Source organism: Protopterus annectens, chromosome 3.part1 (assembly GCF_019279795.1).
Source record: "Protopterus annectens isolate FY-2018-M chromosome 3.part1, PAN1.0, whole genome shotgun sequence".
Lineage (NCBI taxonomy): Eukaryota > Metazoa > Chordata > Ceratodontiformes > Protopteridae > Protopterus > Protopterus annectens.
In genome coordinates, this window is record NC_056732.1 from 286,379,726 (window position 1) to 286,403,302 (window position 23,577).

Here is a 23,577-nt window from a genome sequence, read left to right on the forward strand (position 1 = left end):
CACACACACACACACCCATGAGTGCACGATTAAGCCAATTAACATAATTAATTTATGTGTGATGTTATCTTGGGCATGTGGTAAGAAACTGGAGATGAGTAAAAACCAATATAGCATGATAGGAACATACAAATTCTGCATAAAAGGTAACACAGCCAAGCACTGATCTTGGGAAGAAATCATATGACTCACCTACATAGCAAAACATAACTGCAGCATAAGGCAAACAAGTTAGATTGTCAGAATTCATATGACATGGATTTGGGGACTTATCCAAATACAGTACTACACAAACATTGCTTGCAATGAGAAGTATCCAGGATAATACTAACATGCAGATACTTTCTGCTAAATAGGGAAATAATTGCATTATTTTACAATAGTGTTAGCTTGTCATTTACAAGGCAAGAAGGAATGACTGTCACTTGAGAAGGATAGAAAGTGAGTGACAGAGAGAGAGAGAAATGCACAATGTGAAAAGAATAAAGACAACCAAACTAGATCCATAGATAGGTTTTCAGAGATGGAAGGACAGACAGCTAGATAAACAACTACACATATAGATAGGCAGAGAACAGGAAACTGACAAAGAAATGTGCTGTCATATGTCTGGCTGACACATTAGGGTTAGTGCTTGCAGCTGTGTAGTGTAGAGCTGTATAACTGGATGAGGGATGATGGGGATTCAACCCCCAAATGCACATAATTGTCTTGACTTTTCCAGAAACTCTTTGGAGGGTACTTATTAGCCCTTTATCTACTGTTAACATTCTGTTGGCTAGTTCTGTATCAAGTAAAGCAAACATGACATACAGGAAAAACAAAATACATTAGCAGACAGACAACCATGTAGCTAACTGAATTGAGATGGCGGCTCGAGACACATCATTAAGTAGAAAAATGCTCAATAAGTCAAGAAATGGGCAATATGTTTTCCACTACAACTAATTATACTGATATTGGTGTCTGTTTTTACTTACTGTTACTTTTCTTCCTTGGTAGGATTCTGTGATTCTTACGTTGCCTCCTGTGACATCACGACTTTTCACTGATAAATGTGGTCTAGTCTCATGTAGATGGCCATTGCACATGTCAAAAGAAATTATGTCACCTCTTTCTCTGGCAACAAAACCACAAATGCAAGCAGCTTGGTAACGGAGGCTGCCACAGTCCCACTGGCGAACATGAACTTCAAAGTCACGATTTGTACTCTTGTATAAAACAAATGTTCCAGTTTTATAATTATCAAACCTCCTAAAAAGAAAATAACAGAGATCAATATATTATTTTTAATGTGTTCTGATCAGTCACAGTCATTTCAAAAGCACATTCATGATTAAATGTTGTCACTAAGTTACTACATGCTCTAGGCCTAGGGACCCTTTTACAGCTACAACATTGTTATATAAGAAATCAGAGATTTACCTTTTGACGGTATATATGGTTTACGTGTGAGCAAGTTTAAATATTACTTTAAATTATGGCAGTTAAACTGTTGCTTACCAAACGTGGGAGAGTTAAGACTTTACTTACAGCTATAAACTACTCATTAATGAAAAACAAAGACAATGACAGCACCCCCCTCAGCTTTAACATCCTTAGAGCTGAAAGAGTAAACACAAAAGCAGGAAGGGCAGCAAGAATGTTCGGCAGCAGCATAAGCATGTCACCTTTGTCATCTCACATACCCTCCTTCTGTAATGCTGAATTACTTTGAAGTAACCTAAAACTAAACGTACATAAAACAGTATGTATGGCAGCCCTGTATATCCCACCTGGAGACCATACCAGTACATCGGAGGACATCCTATCTTGGCTCTCTCACAATCTACACACAGAGACAATTATACTAAGTAATGTTAATATCGTCTGGTCAAGTCTCACGTCTGAGACAAAGACTTCTAGAATCAATCTATAGAATTTCTCCCAACTTATGAGTTATCTGACCAGAATCAACATGAAAAATACTAAAACTACCACCCTGGACAAGTTATTAACAAGTATTCCTACCAATATAAGCTCCCATGACACCATAACAAGCACACTTAGTGACCACCTACCCATATATTCCAAAAGAGTATGCCATACTTCTCCCAGGGAATACACAAATATATCCTCTCACAACATGAACAACTTTGATCCAGAACTATTTAACACTTCACTACAGTCCCACAACTGGAACATCCTAAAATTATTGTCACTAGATGATGCTGTTGTCTATTTTAAGAAGATATGTATGAACTACTAAGCAGCATTCCCCCCCAGGCTTAAAAGTATGCAAAACAAACCTGTTCCTTGGTTCAGTCCTACCACCAGGAAATTAATGAGGAATAGAGATAAAGCCTGGAAGCCATGGATCAATAATAAAATAGAAAACAATCTTCAGCAATAGAAATATATACAAAATAAAGCCAAATGCCAAGCTGAACTTGACAAAAAAACTTTATTACTCCAATTTGCAGAACAGATACTACAACAATTCATGACAATTCTGAGCCACCATATCTAAAATACTACATCCTGGCTCAAATGTACAACTAAACCTCAACCCTCACTACACACATGAGGAAACAACCAACAGTTTTAAAAATTACTTTATCTCTGGCATAACTAAACTACTTCAGAACTAAACTCAAAACAACCCAACTTCCTCAAATAACCTGACCACACCACACTATGTCTCACTTCTCAAGTCCACTATGCTCACTCTTTTTTCTTTCAACCAGTATCCATCAGAAAAATCAAGCAATACCTGAAACAAATTAAACTAAGTACACCAGCTGCAGATAGAATTCCTGGTGATTTCATAAAAACAGCAGCCGGCTCAGTTTCCTTCCCAGTATCCGTTCCCATAAGTATATCTATTCAAGAATCATAGTTCTAGCCTTATGGAGAATATTTCACACCATCCCATTTCACAAGGGAGGTAACTCCAATGATATTTCCAACTTCAGACCTGTTGACATTCACTGTCCACTTTCAAAAATCCATGAAAATGTATTCATATTCAATTAACGACTCATTTACAAATGAACGACCTACGTACCCACGCACAACATGGTTTTAGACCAGGGTATGGCATTACTACAGCTCTTCTAAACTTCATTAACACTATTAGCCTATCCAGAGACAAAGGACAACTGTTTTCTGCCTTGTTTCTGGATCTATCCAAAGCTATCAATACTATTCCTCATAGCTTACTTCTAAAATAACTCAATTCACTTTTCCTATCAAACACCTCCACCAACTGGTTCCCCACTACCTTTCCAATAGACTCCAGTCTGTTAAATGGATTAATTCTTACTCATTCTTCTTACCTGCCAAACAGGTGGTCCCCAAAGTTCTACACTGAGACCACTGCTTTTCAACATATTTACCAACAACCTATACTCCGCCAAATGTCAAGCATCCCTTGTACAATATGCTGACAACTCCACATTAATCTCTTCTGCCAGTAATCCAATTATTCTACAACACATAATCCAAGAGTCACTTTTATTAGTTGAAATTTGTTTCAACATCTCCCAGCTTCTACTGAATCAAAAGAAAAAAGAAAAAAAGAAAAACAACACTGCTGTTATTCCTCACTAAACCCATTACATACCTCAAAAATGTTCAACTACAGCCTCTGATAACACCTCTATAGAAGTCATCCCCCATATAAATCTACTAGGCATGGCAATTGATGAAAACCTGAAATTAGACTTGCATGTGCAAAAGTTATCAAAAAATCTCACCAAAAATCAGGGATACTCTAAAGAACAAAAAATACTTAACTTGTCCAGGAAAGTCCTGGTCTCTACACTCCTATTCCCACTTTACTATCTCACTCCCTAGTATGACTTACCTTTCAAGCTTCCATCTAAAATAAACTAAAGCAGTACAACAATAAAATGGCAACATTTTCCACTAATATGTCAAACAGGACCCATCACTGCTTAGACCTAAAACAGCTTGAGTGGCTTGAATTACCTTAACAACTCACTTACGCTCAACTACTCCTAGTCCACAATTTCATATACAAACCAGCAAAGCCAAACAACACCCCTTCTAGACCACTTTGATCTGAAAACAAAATGCTCCTCACTACCTACAAACTACATTGGTGAACAGTAAACTCTCTCTATTCCAGCTATGTAGCCCACTCCTAGAACTCTGTCCCCTCATCCCTTAAACATACTAGCAACCTTTCCAATTTCAAGACCAATCTAAAAATGTCTGTCTGACACCTGTACATGTATCTGCACACCACTCAGAACAGATGCATGACCACTGACTCACTATAATTATGCCTTTCACACCCTTAATTCACAAACACCTTCATATCATACCAGGTAGTAATAGCCTAACATCAAAAAAAGCTCTCACTTTAATGATACGGTAGTACTAGTGAATGCTCTTCTACCTGTTCAGCTGACACTTTCTACTATTTATTTTCCTCTCTAATGTCCTTCCACAACATTCAAGTCTCCCTAGTGATGAACTCTCTCTTCATGTCCTTAACTTCACCCTGTTAACACATGATTGTACAGCCAGGTACAATACAAATCACATCATCAAGTTTGCTGATGACACAATGGTGGTGGGTCTCATCACTAATGATGATGAAATAGCATAGAGAGACAAGGTGGAACAACTGATTACCTGGTGTGGAAATAACACCTTAGCATTAAATGTGAACAAGACAAAAGAGATAATTGTGGACTACAGGAAAAATCGCAAGGAGCATTCCCCCCTCACCATTAATGGGGAAACAGTGGAAAGAGTGAGAAGGACGGAGTTTCTGGGAGTGCACATCAATGAGGACTTGTCTTGGAACACAAATACAAATGCCATAGTCAAGAAAGTGCACCAAAGATTGCACTTTTTAAGAAGATTGAGTAGAGTGAATCTCCCAACAGTTCTCACTACCTTCTACAGAGGTACTATAGAAAGCATCCTGACGAACAACCTCATAGTATCGTATGGAAGCTGCTCTATCTCTGAGCGCAAATCCCTCCAGAGAGTGGTGAAGACAGCCAAGAGGATCATTAAGACCACTTTACCACCTATCCATGAATTGTACTTATCCAGATCTCACAGCAGGGCCAGTGGGATAATCAAAGACTGCACTCACCCTGCTTACAGACTGTTCCTGCATCTATCATCCGTAAAGCGCTTCTGAAGCATAGCCTAGTACCAACCTATGAACCTATGAACCTATAAGTAGGAGATTCAGGAGCAGCTTCTTCTCTAATCTCATCAGCCTGCTGAACTCTTGTAACCACTACTGGGTCAGTAGAAGCTGTCTCAAATTGTGCATTAACCTGGTTACCAGTCTCATCTAATATTCACCACGACTGTAACTTACAGGCCATCTAGGGCAGTAGCAATGCAGTAAAACATCTCTTCTTTCGGCGCAATACATGTTGCAAATTCATAAATTAACCATACTGCAATACTTTAAGGTCCATAGTGCAATACTCTAATGTTTACAGTGCAATACTCAAATGTCTCCTTCTGTGCAAGGATCAATGCAATGTCTTAACCAAGTGCCTGTGCAATACTAAAGTCTCATGGAAGTGTTCACTGAGAAAAGTGTTAAAATACGTTTATAATTATGTGTAATATTAGTCTGTCTACCTGCACGTCTGTGATGTGTTATATGTGTAAATGTCTGCGAAAATAATCTATATGTTGTCTACACATTGAGTCAAGAGACACAGAATTTCGTTCAATTTCTGCACTTGTGTGATTTCTGAGTGACAATAAAGTTTACTTTGACTTAATTTTCCCTCCTGCTTATTTCTCTTCCTCATTTCATTCTATTACTTTGTCTATTTTGGCAGCAGAATATTCTTATTATTTTTACCTCCATATATTTTTAGACATATAGTTAATATTTTGAAAACAATGTATTAGTTTAATTGATATAGGCCACCCACTTCGGTAAAGTTTCCTGTATTTGCAATTCATATTGTATTCTTGATCATAGGTTATCCTAATAATATTCTGTATATGTATCTAAATCTATTTGTGATTCATCTGTTTTGGGGGTTTCTCCCCTTGTATATAATTTACTTAATCAGCTATTGCAACATGTTTTATGAAAGCTTTCTCCCCAAGTAATTGTAAAATATTTTATCTGATGCAAGTCTTTTTTTCCCTTGTATAGAATTACTCATCAGCTTCTAAATGTTTTTGAATCTGTTGTAGAGCTTTTATCCTCTGGCCTCCAGTGAAAATTGGCCATTCGCTCAGTCGGAGTTTCCCGGTGACCAAAGGACAAACAAAAATAAATAAAATAAATGATGCAACTGTTTGATGCAGTATCACAAAATAGTTTTGAAGTGGTGTTTTTTTTAAGCCATGATTTACATTAACAAATGTTTATATATTTATTTAAATTTTGTTTACATAGTACTACAGGACTATGCCCATTTTCAGAGGTAACTGGGAGAAAAACATTTAAAACACATATGATGTTCTATAAAATTTAGTATGAAATACAAGTATGGAATATAAGCATACAGTGATAAAGTAAGATAAAGTACATAAACTAATATCCTAATGGAGATTATATGCCCTGAAAGTATTGCATTTGTACCCTCCCACACACGTAGTTACACATCCAGTATCAAGGACATAGACACTTAAGAAATATTTTTGTTCATATACTTCACTATAAGAGCATCGGTCAGCAATAGAAGCATTCATACAGAAAATATGGGTGTTTACCATTCAAATGAAACCAGAAGGTATTTTTTTGTTGTTGTTGGTTGTCTTCTAGTATGCACAGAACAGTTGGAATACTACTTTCCTCCAAACTCTTCAGACTTGGAAACAACCAGTAAAAAAATATTGAGATTCTTCTTGACTGTGGGATAGAAACACTGATAAGCAATTGGCATGCAGCTGGAAAATGTCTATTTTCTCCATATTTTTGACTTGGAAAAAACGGGTCCTTATTGAAATCAGCTAGATACTAATACAAACAGCTGAGATGGGGCAAACGGATATTGTATGACCCTTTAGTAGTACAAATATCAAAAGGATCTTTAAGGAAGGGGACAGTTATATCCTTGGTTCATTTAAATCTTTGCAGGACAGATAAGTAAAAGTCTAATCTACTGTGCACTCCTGTAATGTCAGGAAACAACCACTTGGGTAGGGGCAAGATGGAATCTGGCTAGGTCTGACTTGAATTGATGTTACACTATAGCAACACTTGACATTGGTAGTTTTTTTATATTTAGTCTATGTGCTTGTACTTTTTACCAATGCATTTGTTTGTATAACTGCAGCATCTCCTTGAGCTCATACTATGAAAGGGGGCATTTTATTATGGAAATTAGATGGCGTTATTAATACTAGAAGGACAATAGACTTCACCCAAATACTAATGGACTTAATTCAAATGTTCATAGTTAAGTACTAGGCTGGCTGCCTTGCAAGCCATTTTAAGCCTAGCCAATTTTCCTTCAAAGATGAGACTCAAACCCTACACCTTGCAGCTGTGAGGTATACACATCCCCCCAACTATATATTCTAACTCCAGGATCGCACTACAGTGGGGAAAAGTACATATACACTGCCACTACTATTTACGGTGAAATAAAATTTGGCTAAATGAGTTTTTGGTGATTTGTGCTTTCGGAGATTTGGTCTTGGTGGAATGAAATTTGTCGAAATGTGCTTTTGATGAAATGTACCAGATCTATCTATCTATATATAGATATATATATATATATATATATATATATATATATATATCTATATATCTATATATATATATATATATATATATATATATATATATATATATATATATATATATATACATATATATATATATATATATATATATATATATATATATATATATATATATATATATATCTCTGGGATCCAGAAACATGCCTTCTGTGAACATGCAAGGGCTACCGTGGAGATGTCGATAGGTGTAATGTGACACCAGTGTAATTATCAATTAACATGCATGAATTCCATGGCACACGCAATAACAAATTAAGAAACCCACTTGTGGAAATGAACGTGCTAACAGTGAGTGAGAGAGAGAGAGAGAGAACTTTTTCTGGGATTGCAGCTAGAGATTTCTCAAACAGCAGAAACAAACATGTAGCATGCAAATGAGTACACACATGTAAAAGCACAACTTTGCGACACTACAAGAATGGCTTGGAGACACAATAAGTGGCCACCAGCAATGCTTCTACTCATTTTTATTCAATGAAATGAGGGGTAAATGGGAACAGATGAAAGTCAGAAAAAGGGGAAGAACAGAGAGGGGATTATGCACAAGAACACAGGGATGGAAAGAGTGGGGAGGGAGTGGAAGGATATACTTTTTTTTAGGATAGGTGTTGATTTTTTTTAAGTGAGGTAGGTAGGTAATGATATAAATTAAACATGGAAAATGGAGAAAAAGTAGAGGAATGAAAGCAGGGGCAGATAAACAAACATAAAACACAGGCAAAGACCAACAAACAGGGAAAGGATGACAGACAGGGATGGGAAATTACAGGGTGGGGGATTGGTTAGGCACCCAGCTCATGATTGTGCTGCTTGGTCTAGATCCAAGAATAGGTCAGTCACCACCATGGCTGCTATCTCCACTGGACCCTGACTGAGGTGGCAGAAAAGGCAGGGCCAGTTGGTGGTATGACTCTGTTAGCCACAAAAGGATGCTCTACAGGCAGCCAGTGGGGTCTTCAAACTGCCAGTCCATGAACTCCTGTTCAGCTCTTACATTTTCTGGTTAGTGATAACCTGTGACCTCCTTGAAGTGTTACCAGGTGGAACAATAGCACCACCCTCTGCTGATTGACCACCAGAGACCTCAGGATACACCCCAAGGTCACCCCCCCCTTGAAGGACCTCCTCTAGTTGACATATATGAAGGCCTGGAGGCAGATGGTAATCTGGCAGGACATGAATGGATATGATGGTGTGGTAGTGACTACCATACCTCTCTAATTCTTTGTTAAAGAATTCTAGACAAAGACAAACATATTTGGGGACAAAGGCACAAAAGCAGGGATATTTTATTCAAATATTAATTTACTTCACTTAGAAAACTAATAGAAAACTAATAGAAAAATAGGTTTTGCATCAACATTGGTTCCAGATTGGCTTGGTGCCAGAGCCATGGGCTCAAGCTCAATGCCAAGAAATGTATAGTTATCCCCTTTGGGAAAAAAATGTACCCATGAATTACCACATAGATGGCAGTACACTAAACACCAAAAGTGTGATAAGAGACTTAGGGACACAGGTGGACAGTGGTCTCACCTTTGATAACCACATCACCACAACAGTCAGGAAATCCTTCTATGTGGCACACCTCATAACTAAGGGCTTTTCATCCAGAAAAAAGGAGGTCATTGTCCCACTGTACTCATCCCTCATTAGATCCATTATAGAATACAATGCCCCATTTGATATGTACCTCTCAAGACATCTGCAACAACTGGAAATGTTGCAGAAATACCTCACTAAAAGAATCACAGGCCTAAAGCAGATGCCCTACACTGACTGTCTTATAAAACTCCAGCTATACTCTGGTGCATATTGTCTACTCAGTGGTGATCTCTGCTTAGCATACAAGGCCATGTCAAACCCAGAGCTACTGGACATGCTGCACTTAAAGAAATCCCAATCCCTCAGAGCCACACGCTCCAGGGATCTAAACCTTGTCATCACAATAAACAAAATATGCTGGAGGGATAGGTTCCTGACCCAGAGACTCCCCAGACTCTGGAATAGACTGCCCATACATGTCAAGCAGAGCACCACTTTGGCCCTCTTCAAAAGGAACCTTGACGACTGGATGGGAGAAAGGAAATTCACTTCGGTGATCAAGTCAGTTGCCCTGTTAGACAGGGGTCCAGGGAAATAAATAGTGTGGGAAGAAATAGCCGGGAAATTGTTATGGCTAGGCTTGTATAGGCCCTAGGGCCAATAGCCTAGTGCCAACCTATGAACTTATGAACATGCATTTTCAGAACCATAGCAATTACAAAACTCTAATGTATGGCATAATGGTTTGACTTTAATCATAAGTGATTTACAGTATTTTACAGGTTAAAAATATGAGGCAAAATTAGGGACATTCAAAACAATTAGGGTCAGTTGAAAGGTACTACAGGCACAACTGTGGCAGACACTGCAAAAAATGATAAAACAAATGGATAGGGGAAAAAGGGACAGTGACAGAAAGAGAGAGAGAGAGAGAGAGAGAGAGAGAGAAAGACATTACTACTCTGACTGTATCTGTTGGTACTTACAGATGTAGTGCTTTGCTGTTGGTATGCTATTATGTGAAGGGTGGTACTGCTGGCTAGGTATAGAAACTCAAATGCCCATTATTGGATGATGTACCATAGGAGGTGTAGTCTCTGGGACACATATCTGTCTCTCTAGCATGTTCTGTTTAAGTCACAAACAAAATTCAGGTCCTTAGAATTTGCATTTCTGGTACTGTTTAACTTTTGAATAAGCAGAAGATTCATAAGTATGGGGTTTGCGGATTCCTTGTGAACCAGGCATAGATCACCCCTCAACAATCTATAGCAGACTAAGTAGAGGGAAAAAGCAACAAAGGCACTCGGTATTCTTTTTGTAAAAGTATAGTTTGGTCAGTGTAGTGGTGCAGACATTGGTCAACAGAGAAGCTGCCACCAGAAGCAGCAGTCACCATCTTGTCAAGATTATACAAGTCCTCCACTTTATAATGGGGACCTTCATAAGAGTTCCCAAGCAGGAACTCTCAGTGGTCTCGGTACACAAAGTATAGAAATACTGTTCTATTTTTGGGCACTTATTTTTCAATAAGTTTGACTTTATTAGAAAAAAACATGATTTGAGACAAACATTAAAGATTACATCTAAAATATCAAAGTTTTACAGCTTTGTTAAAAAAAATCCATTTGTGACAAATAAAAACTATCTATTTCCATAAATATCCAGTAAAGTAAACAAGTCATCGTATATACTGAGATCACAGTGGCAAGATAGTGGTCATCAAATCCATGATAACAATTTCATTTTGCAGGTCCCCAGAACAAGCCAATAAACTGATCCAGTAAGCCTATTTTAATAAGATTACTGCTAATCTGCAAGTCATTTCTAGACAATTCCAGTTTGGTCACTTCAGTCATAAGTAAAATCATCTTGTTCCTTGCCAAGATAAAGCTGATTTCCATTTCCTAGTGATACATTGTTTGACACAAGTGTTATAAACCATGCCAATGCCAGGCATGACTACCCAAAGATTCAGCTGTCGTTATTCTTAATAAGTACTGCTCCAGTATAAAAAGAATTTTTCAGGTTCTTAAGTTATCTAAATGTGTTCAATATCCTGTTTAAATTATAGTTGTTTAGAGCACCCCCAAAAACATACATAGACAATCTATTTTTTTCCTTTCCCACACATCTCCAACAAAAAGGAGGTAGGTTGAGTAAAGTATTGTGTAACCTAAGGTTAGCATAAAGGTATGTGAAATGGCGTTACCAGCCAGAAAATCTAAATCTTCTAGATTTTGTTGCATATCTTCATGCTATGGTGTGACAAAGCTCTCATGGTAATTGTTGTCTGTAGTTCCTTCTCCCACAAAATCCTGTGTTGCTCCATTGTATACCTCCTGAGCTCAACAATGTTTTATAATGTCAAATTTCAATGCCTAGGGTCTAGGTGCTACTCTCCTACTGTCTATTTTCTAATTTACTCATAGTACTTAATTACCTCTGTTTATGGTGCAAATTTTATAGTTTTTTAACTTGCTAATAATTCTATCATGTGTGCAACTTTCTTTGCCTCCTATCCACAAGCTATCCTGACATAATACCAAGGAAATCCATTATCAAAGGAAGGTAAAGAATGTTTGCAGAGAGTGAATTTTTTTTTTCTGTTAAAGCTCCAATAACTGAGCAGTAATACCTTTATGTTATCCAGATTCTGTTTTGTTATATTGGAAGCTTTTGAGGGCTGCTGTCGCCTAAAAAGGCACTATGGGGCTGAGAAGGTTTTAAGCCAATATGCAAAAGCCTTGGGAGGAGAGGTGCAGGATATACTTAACAAAGCAGTTAGGATAGTCTAACATTTCCTCCTTGTTGATATATATATAGATATAGATAAATATATATATATTTCTAAATCTATATTTAAACATTTGTCTAAATCTATATCATCTATCTTTATATATATATATATATATATATATATATATATATATATGTGTGTGTGTGTGTGTGTGTGTGTGTGTATGTGTGTGTCTACATATTGATCTCCGAAATATCAACCCCAAACGTTTAACAAACCAAATGTTAACACATTACCATTCATATGCTGAGAAAGAATCCAAGCAAATGCAATTTTCAAAAGGAATATTCCCCTCTCTGGTAATTGTCGATCTCACACACATGTTGATTATCTGCATATATCAACCAAATGCAGTATATTAAGCAGATAATGACAACCCTGCATTTAGACCAAATGCAGGACTCATATATATATATATATATATATATATATATATATATATATATATATATATATATATCTTATTTCGGCTTTTCCTGGTCAGGGGTCGCTAAAGTGGATCATCTGTCCACTCATGATTGACAGTGGAATTTTACGGTGTTGAGTTGCCAGCCCGGCGCCCAACCTTCCACAGAAGGCACACACATGCGCACACTCACACCTAGGGCCAATTTAGAGTGTCCAATCCACCTGCTGCCTGTCTTTGGGATGTGGGAGGAAACCGGAGCACCCGGAGGAAACCCACGTGGCCACAGGGAGGACATGCAGACTCCGCACAGAAGGCACCCCAGCTGAGAATCGAACCAGAGAACCTCTCTTCCTGTGAGGCAGCAACACTAACCGCTACACCACTATATATATATATATATATATATATCTCTATATATATATATAGATATATATATATATATATATATATATATATATATATATATATATATAGATATAGATATAGATATCTATATATGTATGCGTGCATATCTATATATGTGTATATATATATATATATATATATATATATATATATATATATATATGGTATATATAATATCATTGAATGCTTAAAAACGCGAACGATGAATAATCAACCCCATGTAAGTGAAAGCTTACAATCTCGAAAGCTCAGAACAGTGATTTTCCCCCCAAAAATTTGAAATAATTCATATGCCCCCCACACCACCCCCGCTTAAATATACCAAGTCCGAGATCGCACTACAGTGCCGAAAACGGCAAAGTAACGAGTAAGCAAATTCTTTCCCTGGGAAAGAATTTGCTTAAAAGCCGCTTCGCTATTTTGCCTTTTCATTGTTTTAAGTTTGACCAAGACGCATTCAATAGAATGCGTCTTCGGTCATGTAATAGGAACCCTATATATATATATATATATATATATATATATATATATATATATATACTGTAGACTGATAGATATATAGATAGATATAGATTATATAGATGGATATTGGTATATGCTGCACACCCCCACTTTGAATGACATAGACTCATCATTCCCTTCTGTTAGAAAGGACTTACTACTGAGTGAAATATGAAGTACTGACTGGTTTCCAGAATAGGGAATGGCCTACAGTCTGGTCTCAGGTTAACTGTTAGTGCTACTCATATCTGTACATAACAAAGCAGGTCTACATCAATAGGTTCATAGACTCATAGATAGTTACTAGGACAGTAGTCCAGGAGGCCATTAATGAGTCTAGTAGAAATTCCTAATTGTCCTAAACCACTGTCTGGTTAAGTGACTTGCTCAAGGTCACTCAGTAAAAAAATGAAGACTTTGGGAATCAATTCCTATACCACAGGAAGAATCTTGTTAAGAACTCGCACTAACTGCCATCCCAAGGTACATACGCATGCAGACACACATGTATATAGATATAGATATATATGCACATATGTATATATAGATATTTGCATATATATATATATATATATATATATATATATATATATATGTATATGTGTGTGTGTGTGTGTGTGTGTGTGTATCTATATATGTAGATATCTCTCTCTCAAAATATATGCATAAGTGTATAGATATCTATCTATCTAGCTATAAATATTTTATACATATGTGTGCATATATATATATATATATATATATATATATATATATATATATATATATATATATATATATATATACACACATGTATACAGAGAGAGAGAGAGAGAGAGAGATACACACACACATGCATACATATCTGCAGAAGATGAAGTAGATAGAATGTCATTACATTTTTGTGAAATTAGTGCATAATTGTACACCTGAGTTTTAGGACTATGTTGTGGGTAGGGTACTGCACTAATATGTGAGTATATATGTGTGTGTGTGTGTGTGTGTGTGTGTGTGTGTGTGTGTGTGTGTGTGTGTGTGTGTGTCTGTGTGTGTGCATGTGCATGTTTGTGAGCACTCAAGAATGTGCCTGTATGTGTGTGAGTGTGTAGGTGTGTCTGTGTTGCTACATTTCAGTGTGTACATGTTTGTATGTTTATGCACGTGTGTGAGTATGTAGATGTGTGTGTGTGTGTGTGTGTGTGTGCATGTATGTGAGTATGTAGGTGTATGTGTGGACGTGTGCGAGTATGTAGATGTATGCGTCTGCACATGTGTGATAGGGGCACAAGGGCTTATCTCTGCCCAGCTAATAAGCACCTATTCAAACCTATTCCATTGTAAATCAGAGCACAAGCTCATACCCTCATGAGCAGTGCTGGCTTATCTGATGTCAGTATGTCAGCTCCATCAGTGAGGCGATCCCATTGTACCACACTGACCCCTTTATAGCTTCCTGAGAGATCATCCTATCAGGTCTCTCCCTCCACTCATAAAATGGGATTTACACAAAATGTTATTCCAGACTTATTTAGAAAACTCTCAAGCTAAAATATAACACAAATCCAAATACAGCTAAAGAAATGGGAAGGAAGATTAACAATATAACACAATACCCAGTAATCTACACAGAAAGCTAAACTTCGAATCCCAAATTAAAAGTATGCAAGATGCAAAAGCTTACCATAAGGCAATGAAAAAAAATAAAGGTGCTTGAAAGGAGAAGAAAGGTTAGAATCCTATGAATGAGTGGCATTTTAGAGCTGTAAAAGGAGGAAATAATTAACCAGTGCATGACATATATATTAAGAATTATGAATATTTTTAATTGTTAATATCACTAACTCTGTTACAGCAATAATGCCATTGAAAGGATTTAAGTGATCACATGGTAATGGTGTTTCCATGAATTCTGATCCCATAATGAACCATTTCAGTGAAATTTAGCAACCTGGCCTGAGGCTGTGCAATGTAATATTATGTTAGGTTTTGTCTCCTTTGTGACGATAAATCACCCAGAGTATAAAATGTATACTTTATTGTTTTTAAATTTCACTGATATGCTTCAGCATAGGATGGGGACTTGATATAATGAACCACATCCAGTAAAACAACTTTGTGCATCACTTGTTCTCCTGTTGTATTAGTGGATTAGCCCACTATTATTATATTCAGTATTCTGCAATTACGGCAAGCAAGTCATAATACCCTTCATGCCATAAGAGACACAGTTATGATGGGCTACCAGCTACAATTCTTGGCTTTTGCCCACCACTGCAACAGACAGTAGACCTACCCCAAAGACTTGGTTAGACAGTCGCACAAGGGCAAATACATCTTGGAAAAGTTTTCTCCCCTTATGTTAATTTGACAACATATCTCCTTCTCTCTCCCCTTTCATTGGCTGTTATGAGTAAACACAAAATTATTATTTTGTGAAATCACTGCCCTTCAACTATTTAAATGTATTGGCCATCCCACTGTATTCCATAGAACCAGAGTGCAAAAGGGCCCACCCCCTTTCAGTCTATCTTGCTCTTTTAAAATAGGTCTGTATCACATAGACAAAGTTTTATAACTTCGAGCATGGAATGTTCGAACCATTCAGTTTGAAGTTACAAAACTTCGGCTAGTGATAAAAAAAAAGAAGTAAAAACAAAATAAACTGTTGTAAGCAGGGGGGGGCAAGCCCCCATGCACCCCCACATGGGGGGCTGCACCCCCCACACCCCCTGCTAATTAAATATATCAACTCTGAGATCACACCACATTGAAATGAATGGAAACCTCCCCTTACAGAGATTTCCGTTTAAACGCTCGAACTTGTACAAGTTCGAACTTATGGTCCCGACCATATGGGGTTTGAACTTGTACAAGTTCACTATGTGATAGGAACCCTTTTAAAGTTAGTAGCTCTCCACTTAGATAGCAAAACTTAAGTTACTCCTCTTTCACAGATAAATGCTTAGTGCACACTGCAGTGTTTAGGAGAGTGACCCATTTTTTTCCATCTTTCCTTTAAACATCTATTGCAAGACCACCAGTTATTGGAAAGCACAAATTCTATCTCTCAGTAGTCATATTGGGATTAGTGCTTTGGTTTTCTCCTGGTGAGAGAAAGAGCACAGGGACATTATTTCTGGATCTATATTAGGACCAGGAAACCCAGTTCAGCGAATGGCATTTTACATTGAAAATGCCGTTCAACAAACTGTTATAGTAAGATCTCGGTACAGTGAAGATCGGAAAATTTGCCTTTTCCTCATTGTAGTGTGATCTTGGAGTTGGTGTATAAAATTAGCGGGGAGTGTGGGGGATGGGAGGGGCAGCCCACCCAAAATTGAGTTCGATGAATGGTATTTTCGATGTGAAAGCCATTCGCTGAACTGAATTTTCATGGTTCTAATATAGTCCCTTATTTCCTGGAGACTGTTGATCACCTTAAAGCCTAATAACTGCCTTATAGGTGACAGCTTGGAATTTGTGCCTATATTCTCTTTTTGGTGAGAGAAAGAGCAGAGTGCATTGATTCCTGACTGTTTCTGGTTGGACAATGAATATCTGTGGCTAAAGTTCCTGACTGGTCTGTTTTTTATTCATGGCATCTAGCAGGAAAAGGCTACAACAAGCCTACAGACCCTTGCATCATCTTGGACAAGACTGTGTATCAACAATCAGGCTGTGGCCTGCTTCTTATCATAGGACTGGTGCTAACATTTTGCTTCTGGTGAGAGAAGAAGGAAAGGAGCATTGCATCTCAGCAGAGTGAAGCTGTGCTGAGACCAGAACTAGTAGTAGCCAGGCAGTTGCCATTCATGCGGTTTGTCATTCTTGACAAGGTAATTCTTTGTTTTTAATAAGTACTCTTTGATTTTGATTTTCTTCTAACTTCAGAATATTTAACTAAATACTTCATCCTTAAATTTTCAGGGTCTAAGTATTAGTTTCCTCTCAAGTGTTTGGTAGTGCTCTGTACAGACTCAGACACCTTGAGTGACATTTTTCATGTAAAAGCACAACGGAAATGTCTCCAATACCTAGTTGCACACAGGACAACTAGACAGCAGTGACAAGCACTGTCCCCATAGTTGCAAACTGGATACTCCTGACATTGATTGATATTCTCACTTCAACTGTCTAATCAATAAAAAATGGTATGTTGCCATGGATAAAAACTTTCTCACTGTCTCCATTACCAGCTTGGTGGATATGGGCATCCAGAGGCAATGTAGAATTACCTCATGTTTAATGACAACCAGTTAATTCTCAAACAAACTGATAAGGTATGTGAGAAATGTATTTACACAATGTCCCTGGAGGCAAAGCTTTCAGATAAAAGTACTCTTAATGTCAATAAGGTTGTCAGTAGTACACACTCTACACCCATCACACACAATTCAAAGCAGAAATATGCTGAGGCACTTAAATGTAACCTTCCTAAATGACAAAGACCTCATAGATGAAGTACATATAACAAATACCCTCAACAGCCCTAAATGTATTCTTTCAAAACAACACCCACATTAACACATAGGGCTACATCATATGGAGCTTCTACCTCTAAACCATAAGGCAAGCCCCCACACAATTCAACATTCTAGTCATTGGAGACTCCGTCGTGAGACACACTGATGTCCTTCTCACCAGGCTGAGTAAGGAGAAAGTCATGGTCAGTTGCTTATCAGGGGCTAGGATCTGCCACATTATGCATTCACTCAGGACATTGGACCACTAGTACCAATATGACTCAGTCATAGTCCATATGGGAGTAAATGATCTGAGATGTACCTCCCTAGACTATAGGAAGAGAGACATCATGGAGCTCTTGGAATATGTGTTTCAGGCTGGTATGAGCCTAGCATTGAGCAGCATTTTACCTTCTCCAAGGATGATGCAACAATATGAACAAAAGATGATTGACTTTAATGATTGGCTTAGTTTCTGGTTTCATTGTAAGGGGGTGCAGTATTTATCAGCATGGAAGGAGATGGTCAACAGACCACACTGCTTTGCCAGAGATGGTTTGCACCTCTCCCCTCTAGGTTTTCAAATATTGGCTAAAACATTGTCTTCCCCCATAGTGCCTATTTTTAGGCAATGCCATACTGAAAGTACTTCCAACATAGCAAATCAAAACCAAGAAAATCTAAAGGTATTACTAATCATTGTTGGGAGTCTAAACAAAAAACTCCACTCCCTAGAAGCTTTTTTCACCCTAGAGAATGCTGATGTCTGTGCGGTCACTGAGACATAGTTTAAAGCTGCGGAGAGCACACCAACAGTGCAAGGTTATAATGCCTTCCACACATTTAGACCAGCTACTTCACAGGCAGGGACTAAAGGTGGAAGTGTCTCTGTTTGCATCAGAAATAAATATACTTCAAGGCTGGTCAGACAGGACAATACATTTGAGCTAATCCATGTTCAAATCACTGGAGGCAAAATCCAATACCACTTCCTTGCAAGCTATAGACCCCCTTCTATGACCCAATAAACCCATACCATGTATTTAAACTTATTAGAAACATTAAACATACAGGCACAGAGATTCCTGGCTTTTGTAAATATAAACTCCCTGGACCAAATAGTCAGTACACTAACGAGGGGTGCAACCATACTGGATCTGGTCCTCACTAATATGGGAGAGAGATGCACACCCCCTACTGTAATGTTTACTGTCTTCCCTGGTAAGGTCAGACCACAAAATGGTCTCCTTTGAAGTACAAATAAAACCTGGACAGCCAGCTAAACCTGGAATATTCAGGAACTACTCTAAGGATAACCTCCTGCTGTTAGGTGATAACATGGCAACATTTCAAGCCCCCATAAACCCTGAGAACACAGCTACCTATGCAGAACTGTTCACAGAAACCCTATGCAAGCATATTAATAGCTGCATAGAGGCAGTTGTACCTACCAGGAAGAAGTACAGAACTAATGAAAAAGCAAGCCACCCTGGTGGAATCACAAAATCAATAGGCTGTATAACAGAAGGAAGACAATCATGGCAAAAATTAGGAGGTGCAGCAACCAGCAGGATAAAAGCACTCTCATCAAACTAAACAAACAACTCAGAAGACAAACAAAGTCTACGAAAGCCAAATTTAAGATAAGTTTAGCCTCTCAGGCCAAGGAAAACCACAAAGCATTCCTTAGCTATGTCTGCAACCTCAAAGGCAACACACAATTGTGTGCAAAGATTATCATAAATGGATCCACCTATAATGAGCCATATATAGAAAACCTCCTGGCTGATAAATTCAGCTCCAATTTTACCCCTCTCTCCCCCTCAACATTCCCTCAGAAAATACCATCCAATATAACTCCTCCTACTATCATTAGGAAACAGGTCCTTAATGCTCTTTCTATGACCGAGAGCACTGCATCAATGGGCCCAGACAATATCCCAGAATGCCTTCTAAATAGCATGAAACATGACCTATCTGGGCCTCTGGAATTACTATTTAACTGTAGCCTCCGAACAGGCTTCATGCCTCATGAATGGAGAACAGCAACAGTCATCTGCACAAAGGTGGGCCAGCTACAGACTCTGGAAACTACAGACCCATAAGTCTCACTAGTCTTATATGTAAAGCCATGGAAAGAAATATCATGGAGATGATCAAGAGAGGCATAGTAAACATCCCAACACTGGGCCCAACCCTGTTTGGTTTTGTCAAGGTCAGATCATGCCTACTGAACCTGGTGAACTTCTTTGAGAAGGTAACCAAAGCAATGGATGAGGGAAAAGGGTTTACACTTGCCTACCTTCACCTGGCCAAGGCATTTGACACAAAACTCACTTGGGCATAATTGACAAACTCAAGAGGCTCAGTACAAACTCATGTGTCACCCGAAGGATTGCCAACTGGCTCACAGACAGGACCCAGGAAGTTAGAATTGGAGAGTCCACCTCCACCTCTACAAAGAGGCCAGTTACAAGTGGAGTCCCTCAGGGATCAGGTCTTGGACCACTCCTTTTTGGCATTTACTTCTCTGAAGTCAAGGCCAATGTCAGTGGCCTCTGGCTGCATTTGCAGATGATTGCAAATTAGGAGTTGTCATCGAATTCCACACTGACACAAATATTCTCCAGGAGCGGCTGTCACAGACAAACAACGGGTGTCAGAGCTATGGACTAAAACTAAATGGCAAGAAATGCATAATAGTATCCTGTGGGAAGTCATCCAGCCCCGGTAACTATCATATTGACTATTGACAACACACCCCTTAGAGTTGACCCAGTAAGTCAGGTACTTTGGGACACACATAGATAGTAATCTAGCCTTTGACCACCATCATGTGTCTACAGTGGTGAGGAAGTCATTCTATGTTGCGCAACTTATATATCATCTAAGTCCAAAGAAGTCATTGTTACACTGTATTTGTCATTCATCAGACCTATCATTGAGTACAATGCCCCCCCTTTGGTATGTACTTAACCAGGCATATCCAACAACTGGAATGTCCACAGAAGTTCCTCACTAAAAGAATACAGGGCATAAGTAAAATGTCCTATGCAGACCACCTCAAGGCCATATCCCTGTATTCTGTCTCCTATAGGATTTTGAGGGAAGATATGTGCCTAGCATACAGGGCACTATCAGACCCCACACTGATGCACCTCCTGCATATCCACAAAACAAATAGCACCAGAATTACCTGTTCTAAAGACTTAAACCTTGGCTGTGATATAAATAGCACCTGCTGGAGAGACAGGTATGTATCCCAGAGACTACCCAGTCTATGGAACAGATGGGACAGGCTCCCAGAAGCAGAGTTCCTCCCTAACCAAATTCAAGTGCAACATGGACAATTGGATGGGAAATGGGAAATTCATCCCTGGTTTGGCACCTATGTCTCTATTGGACACAGGCAACCTGCAAATTGTTCATCTTCCAGGCTCCTGCTTGTAAATGTTTCATCTCCCAAACCCCTGCTTATACTTATCAAGGATATCAGAACTTGTCAGAGATTTGGGATGCATGACTAGGCTTAAAAAGGCCCTTATGGTCTTTAGCCTAATAAACACCTATGAACCTATGAACCTAAAAGCTACAAAAATTACTTCCAAAAAACAAGTAAAATTCCAGTGGTAGCTTTGAATTAAAGCTGTATACCACTAATAAATGCTGGTATTAAGAGAATGTAAAAAGTGTTAGAAACTTGAATTAGACTGGCTAATTTTTATATGGCCTCTGTTAACTGGAGTAGATTTGTCGTTAGGGGAATTCAGCAACAATATTATTAGATTTCACATTAACCTGACATTTTATTTGTTTATTTTATTTTACATTTGTTGACCAGGAAAGTCTGACTGGACACAGGTCCATTTTCAGCAGAGGCTCGGGGAGAAAAGCTCCATTTCAATACATGAACAAGCAATTAAAGAACAGTGGCACTTATGTACAAATCAGGCAATCTAACATTAGTAAGGATATGACAGTATATACTACAAAGTCATAGTAATATATACATTTCAGAGATAGCACATAGCATAATACATACAGAAAATTGCAGACTTATACTTAGAATTGATGCAGTTCATTGCGGACTTGTAATTACAAAAGATTGCAATGCATTCTTTTAATGGCAGACTTATACATTCCATACATTAAGGTCACTTGGACCTGAAACAGGGTGAGAAAGTATACTTGACATATGGTAGGGTAAAGGGCTATAGCTTGTCTGCCTGTGTTTACCCTGGGGTGAGACAGGGGCATAGCCGGTTGTTCATGAAGTGGGCATAAGGAGTTTTTTAAATTGGATAGTGGAATTATTGACTGTTAGGTGGGCAGGTAGGGCTATAGCTTGTATGGTGGGCAGGTATGGACTATAGCTTGTATGCCCGTGTTTACTCTGGGGTGAGACAGGAGCATATCTGGTTGTTCATGAAGTGGGCTTTAAGTAGTTTTTTAAATTGGGTAGTGGAATTATTGAATGCTAGGTACAAGAGTTTGGAAATGAAGTGGCTAAAGAGAGATTTTTCTGTCTCATTATTATGTTTTGTGACTTCTAGGAGGCTTAGGGTGTTAGAGCTCAAGGTTCTTGTTGTGGTGTGAGGATGAATAAGATGTTGGAGGGCTGAGATTTTGTCTGAGTGGTAGAATATCTTGTGTGCTAGTGATCGTTGGTTCATTTGAAGTAATAGAGTGAGCTCCAACCAGTTTAGCTTTCTGAGAGAGTGACAGTGAAGTGTTCTGTATGCAGATTCTGTAGCAAATCTAGCTATCTCATTGTAGCAGGATTCTAGTTTGTGTAGATCAGATTTACAAAGGTTAGTAAGTACTGGGGAAGTGTAGAGGAGGGTAGATAGCAGATTTGTCCTGGCTATTGTGGTTTTAGATTGCTTTGAGAGAAACTGCTTGTTATGTAGAGCAGTCCTAGTTTTTTGTGGTCTTTCTTGATTGTTTGGGCAATGTGCAAGTCAAACCTTAGTTGGCTGTCTATTTCAATGCCTAGGAGTTTGGTGTGTGTGGTTGGGGGTAATTTCAGTTTTGTTATTAGAGGTGATAGTAAAGTTATCTGTTTGAGGGAAATATCTAATAGAGATGAAGAGGAGTAGTTTTGTTTTAGTTGGATTAAGAATAAGCTGGTGATTGGTTAACCAGGTTTCAGCTAGTGAGAAGCATTTTTGTGTTTGGGAGTGGAGGAGTTCAAGTGTGGGGGGTGGCACAAATGATGGTGGTGTCATCTACGTATTGAATTGTTGAGGCCTTAGGTATGGCAGATGCAAGTTGATAGGTGAAAAGAGTGAAGAGTAGTGGGCCTAGGGTGGAGCCTTGGGGGACTCCTAATGAAACAGGCAGTAGTGAGGATGTTTGGTTCTGCGATTGTACTGCCTGCTGCCAACCTGATAGATACCTCTTGAACCATGCAATAGAGGAGGTACTGAGGTTCAGGGTGGAGAATGACTGGAGAAGTTTATGGTGATTTACCATATTGAAAGCTTTTGACAAATCCAAGAATATGGCAGAGACTGGTTGACCATTGTTTCTATGGTGATTAATGGTGTTAGTGAATGATATAAGTGTGGTGGTGGTACTATGGAAGGATCTAAAGCCATGCTGGTTTTAGATAGCAAATTGTTTTCTTGAAGGTAATTCATGAGTTGTGTGTATATGACCCTTTCTAAGATTTTTTGATAAGGGTGATAGAATAGCAATATAATGATAGTTATTGAGTT

At 38.4% G+C, this 23,577-nt stretch overlaps 1 protein-coding gene across 1 annotated transcript in view; it reads right to left on the reverse strand.

Annotated features, from left to right (window-relative positions):
* VWDE (von Willebrand factor D and EGF domains) overlaps positions 1–23,577 on the reverse strand; it is a 740,920-nt gene that overhangs the window by 517,008 nt on the left and 200,335 nt on the right. Inside the window, exon 8 of the mRNA XM_044066200.1 lies at positions 981–1,254. Within this exon, the coding sequence (XP_043922135.1) occupies positions 981–1,254 (274 nt within the window). The remainder of the gene's footprint in view (positions 1–980; positions 1,255–23,577) is intronic.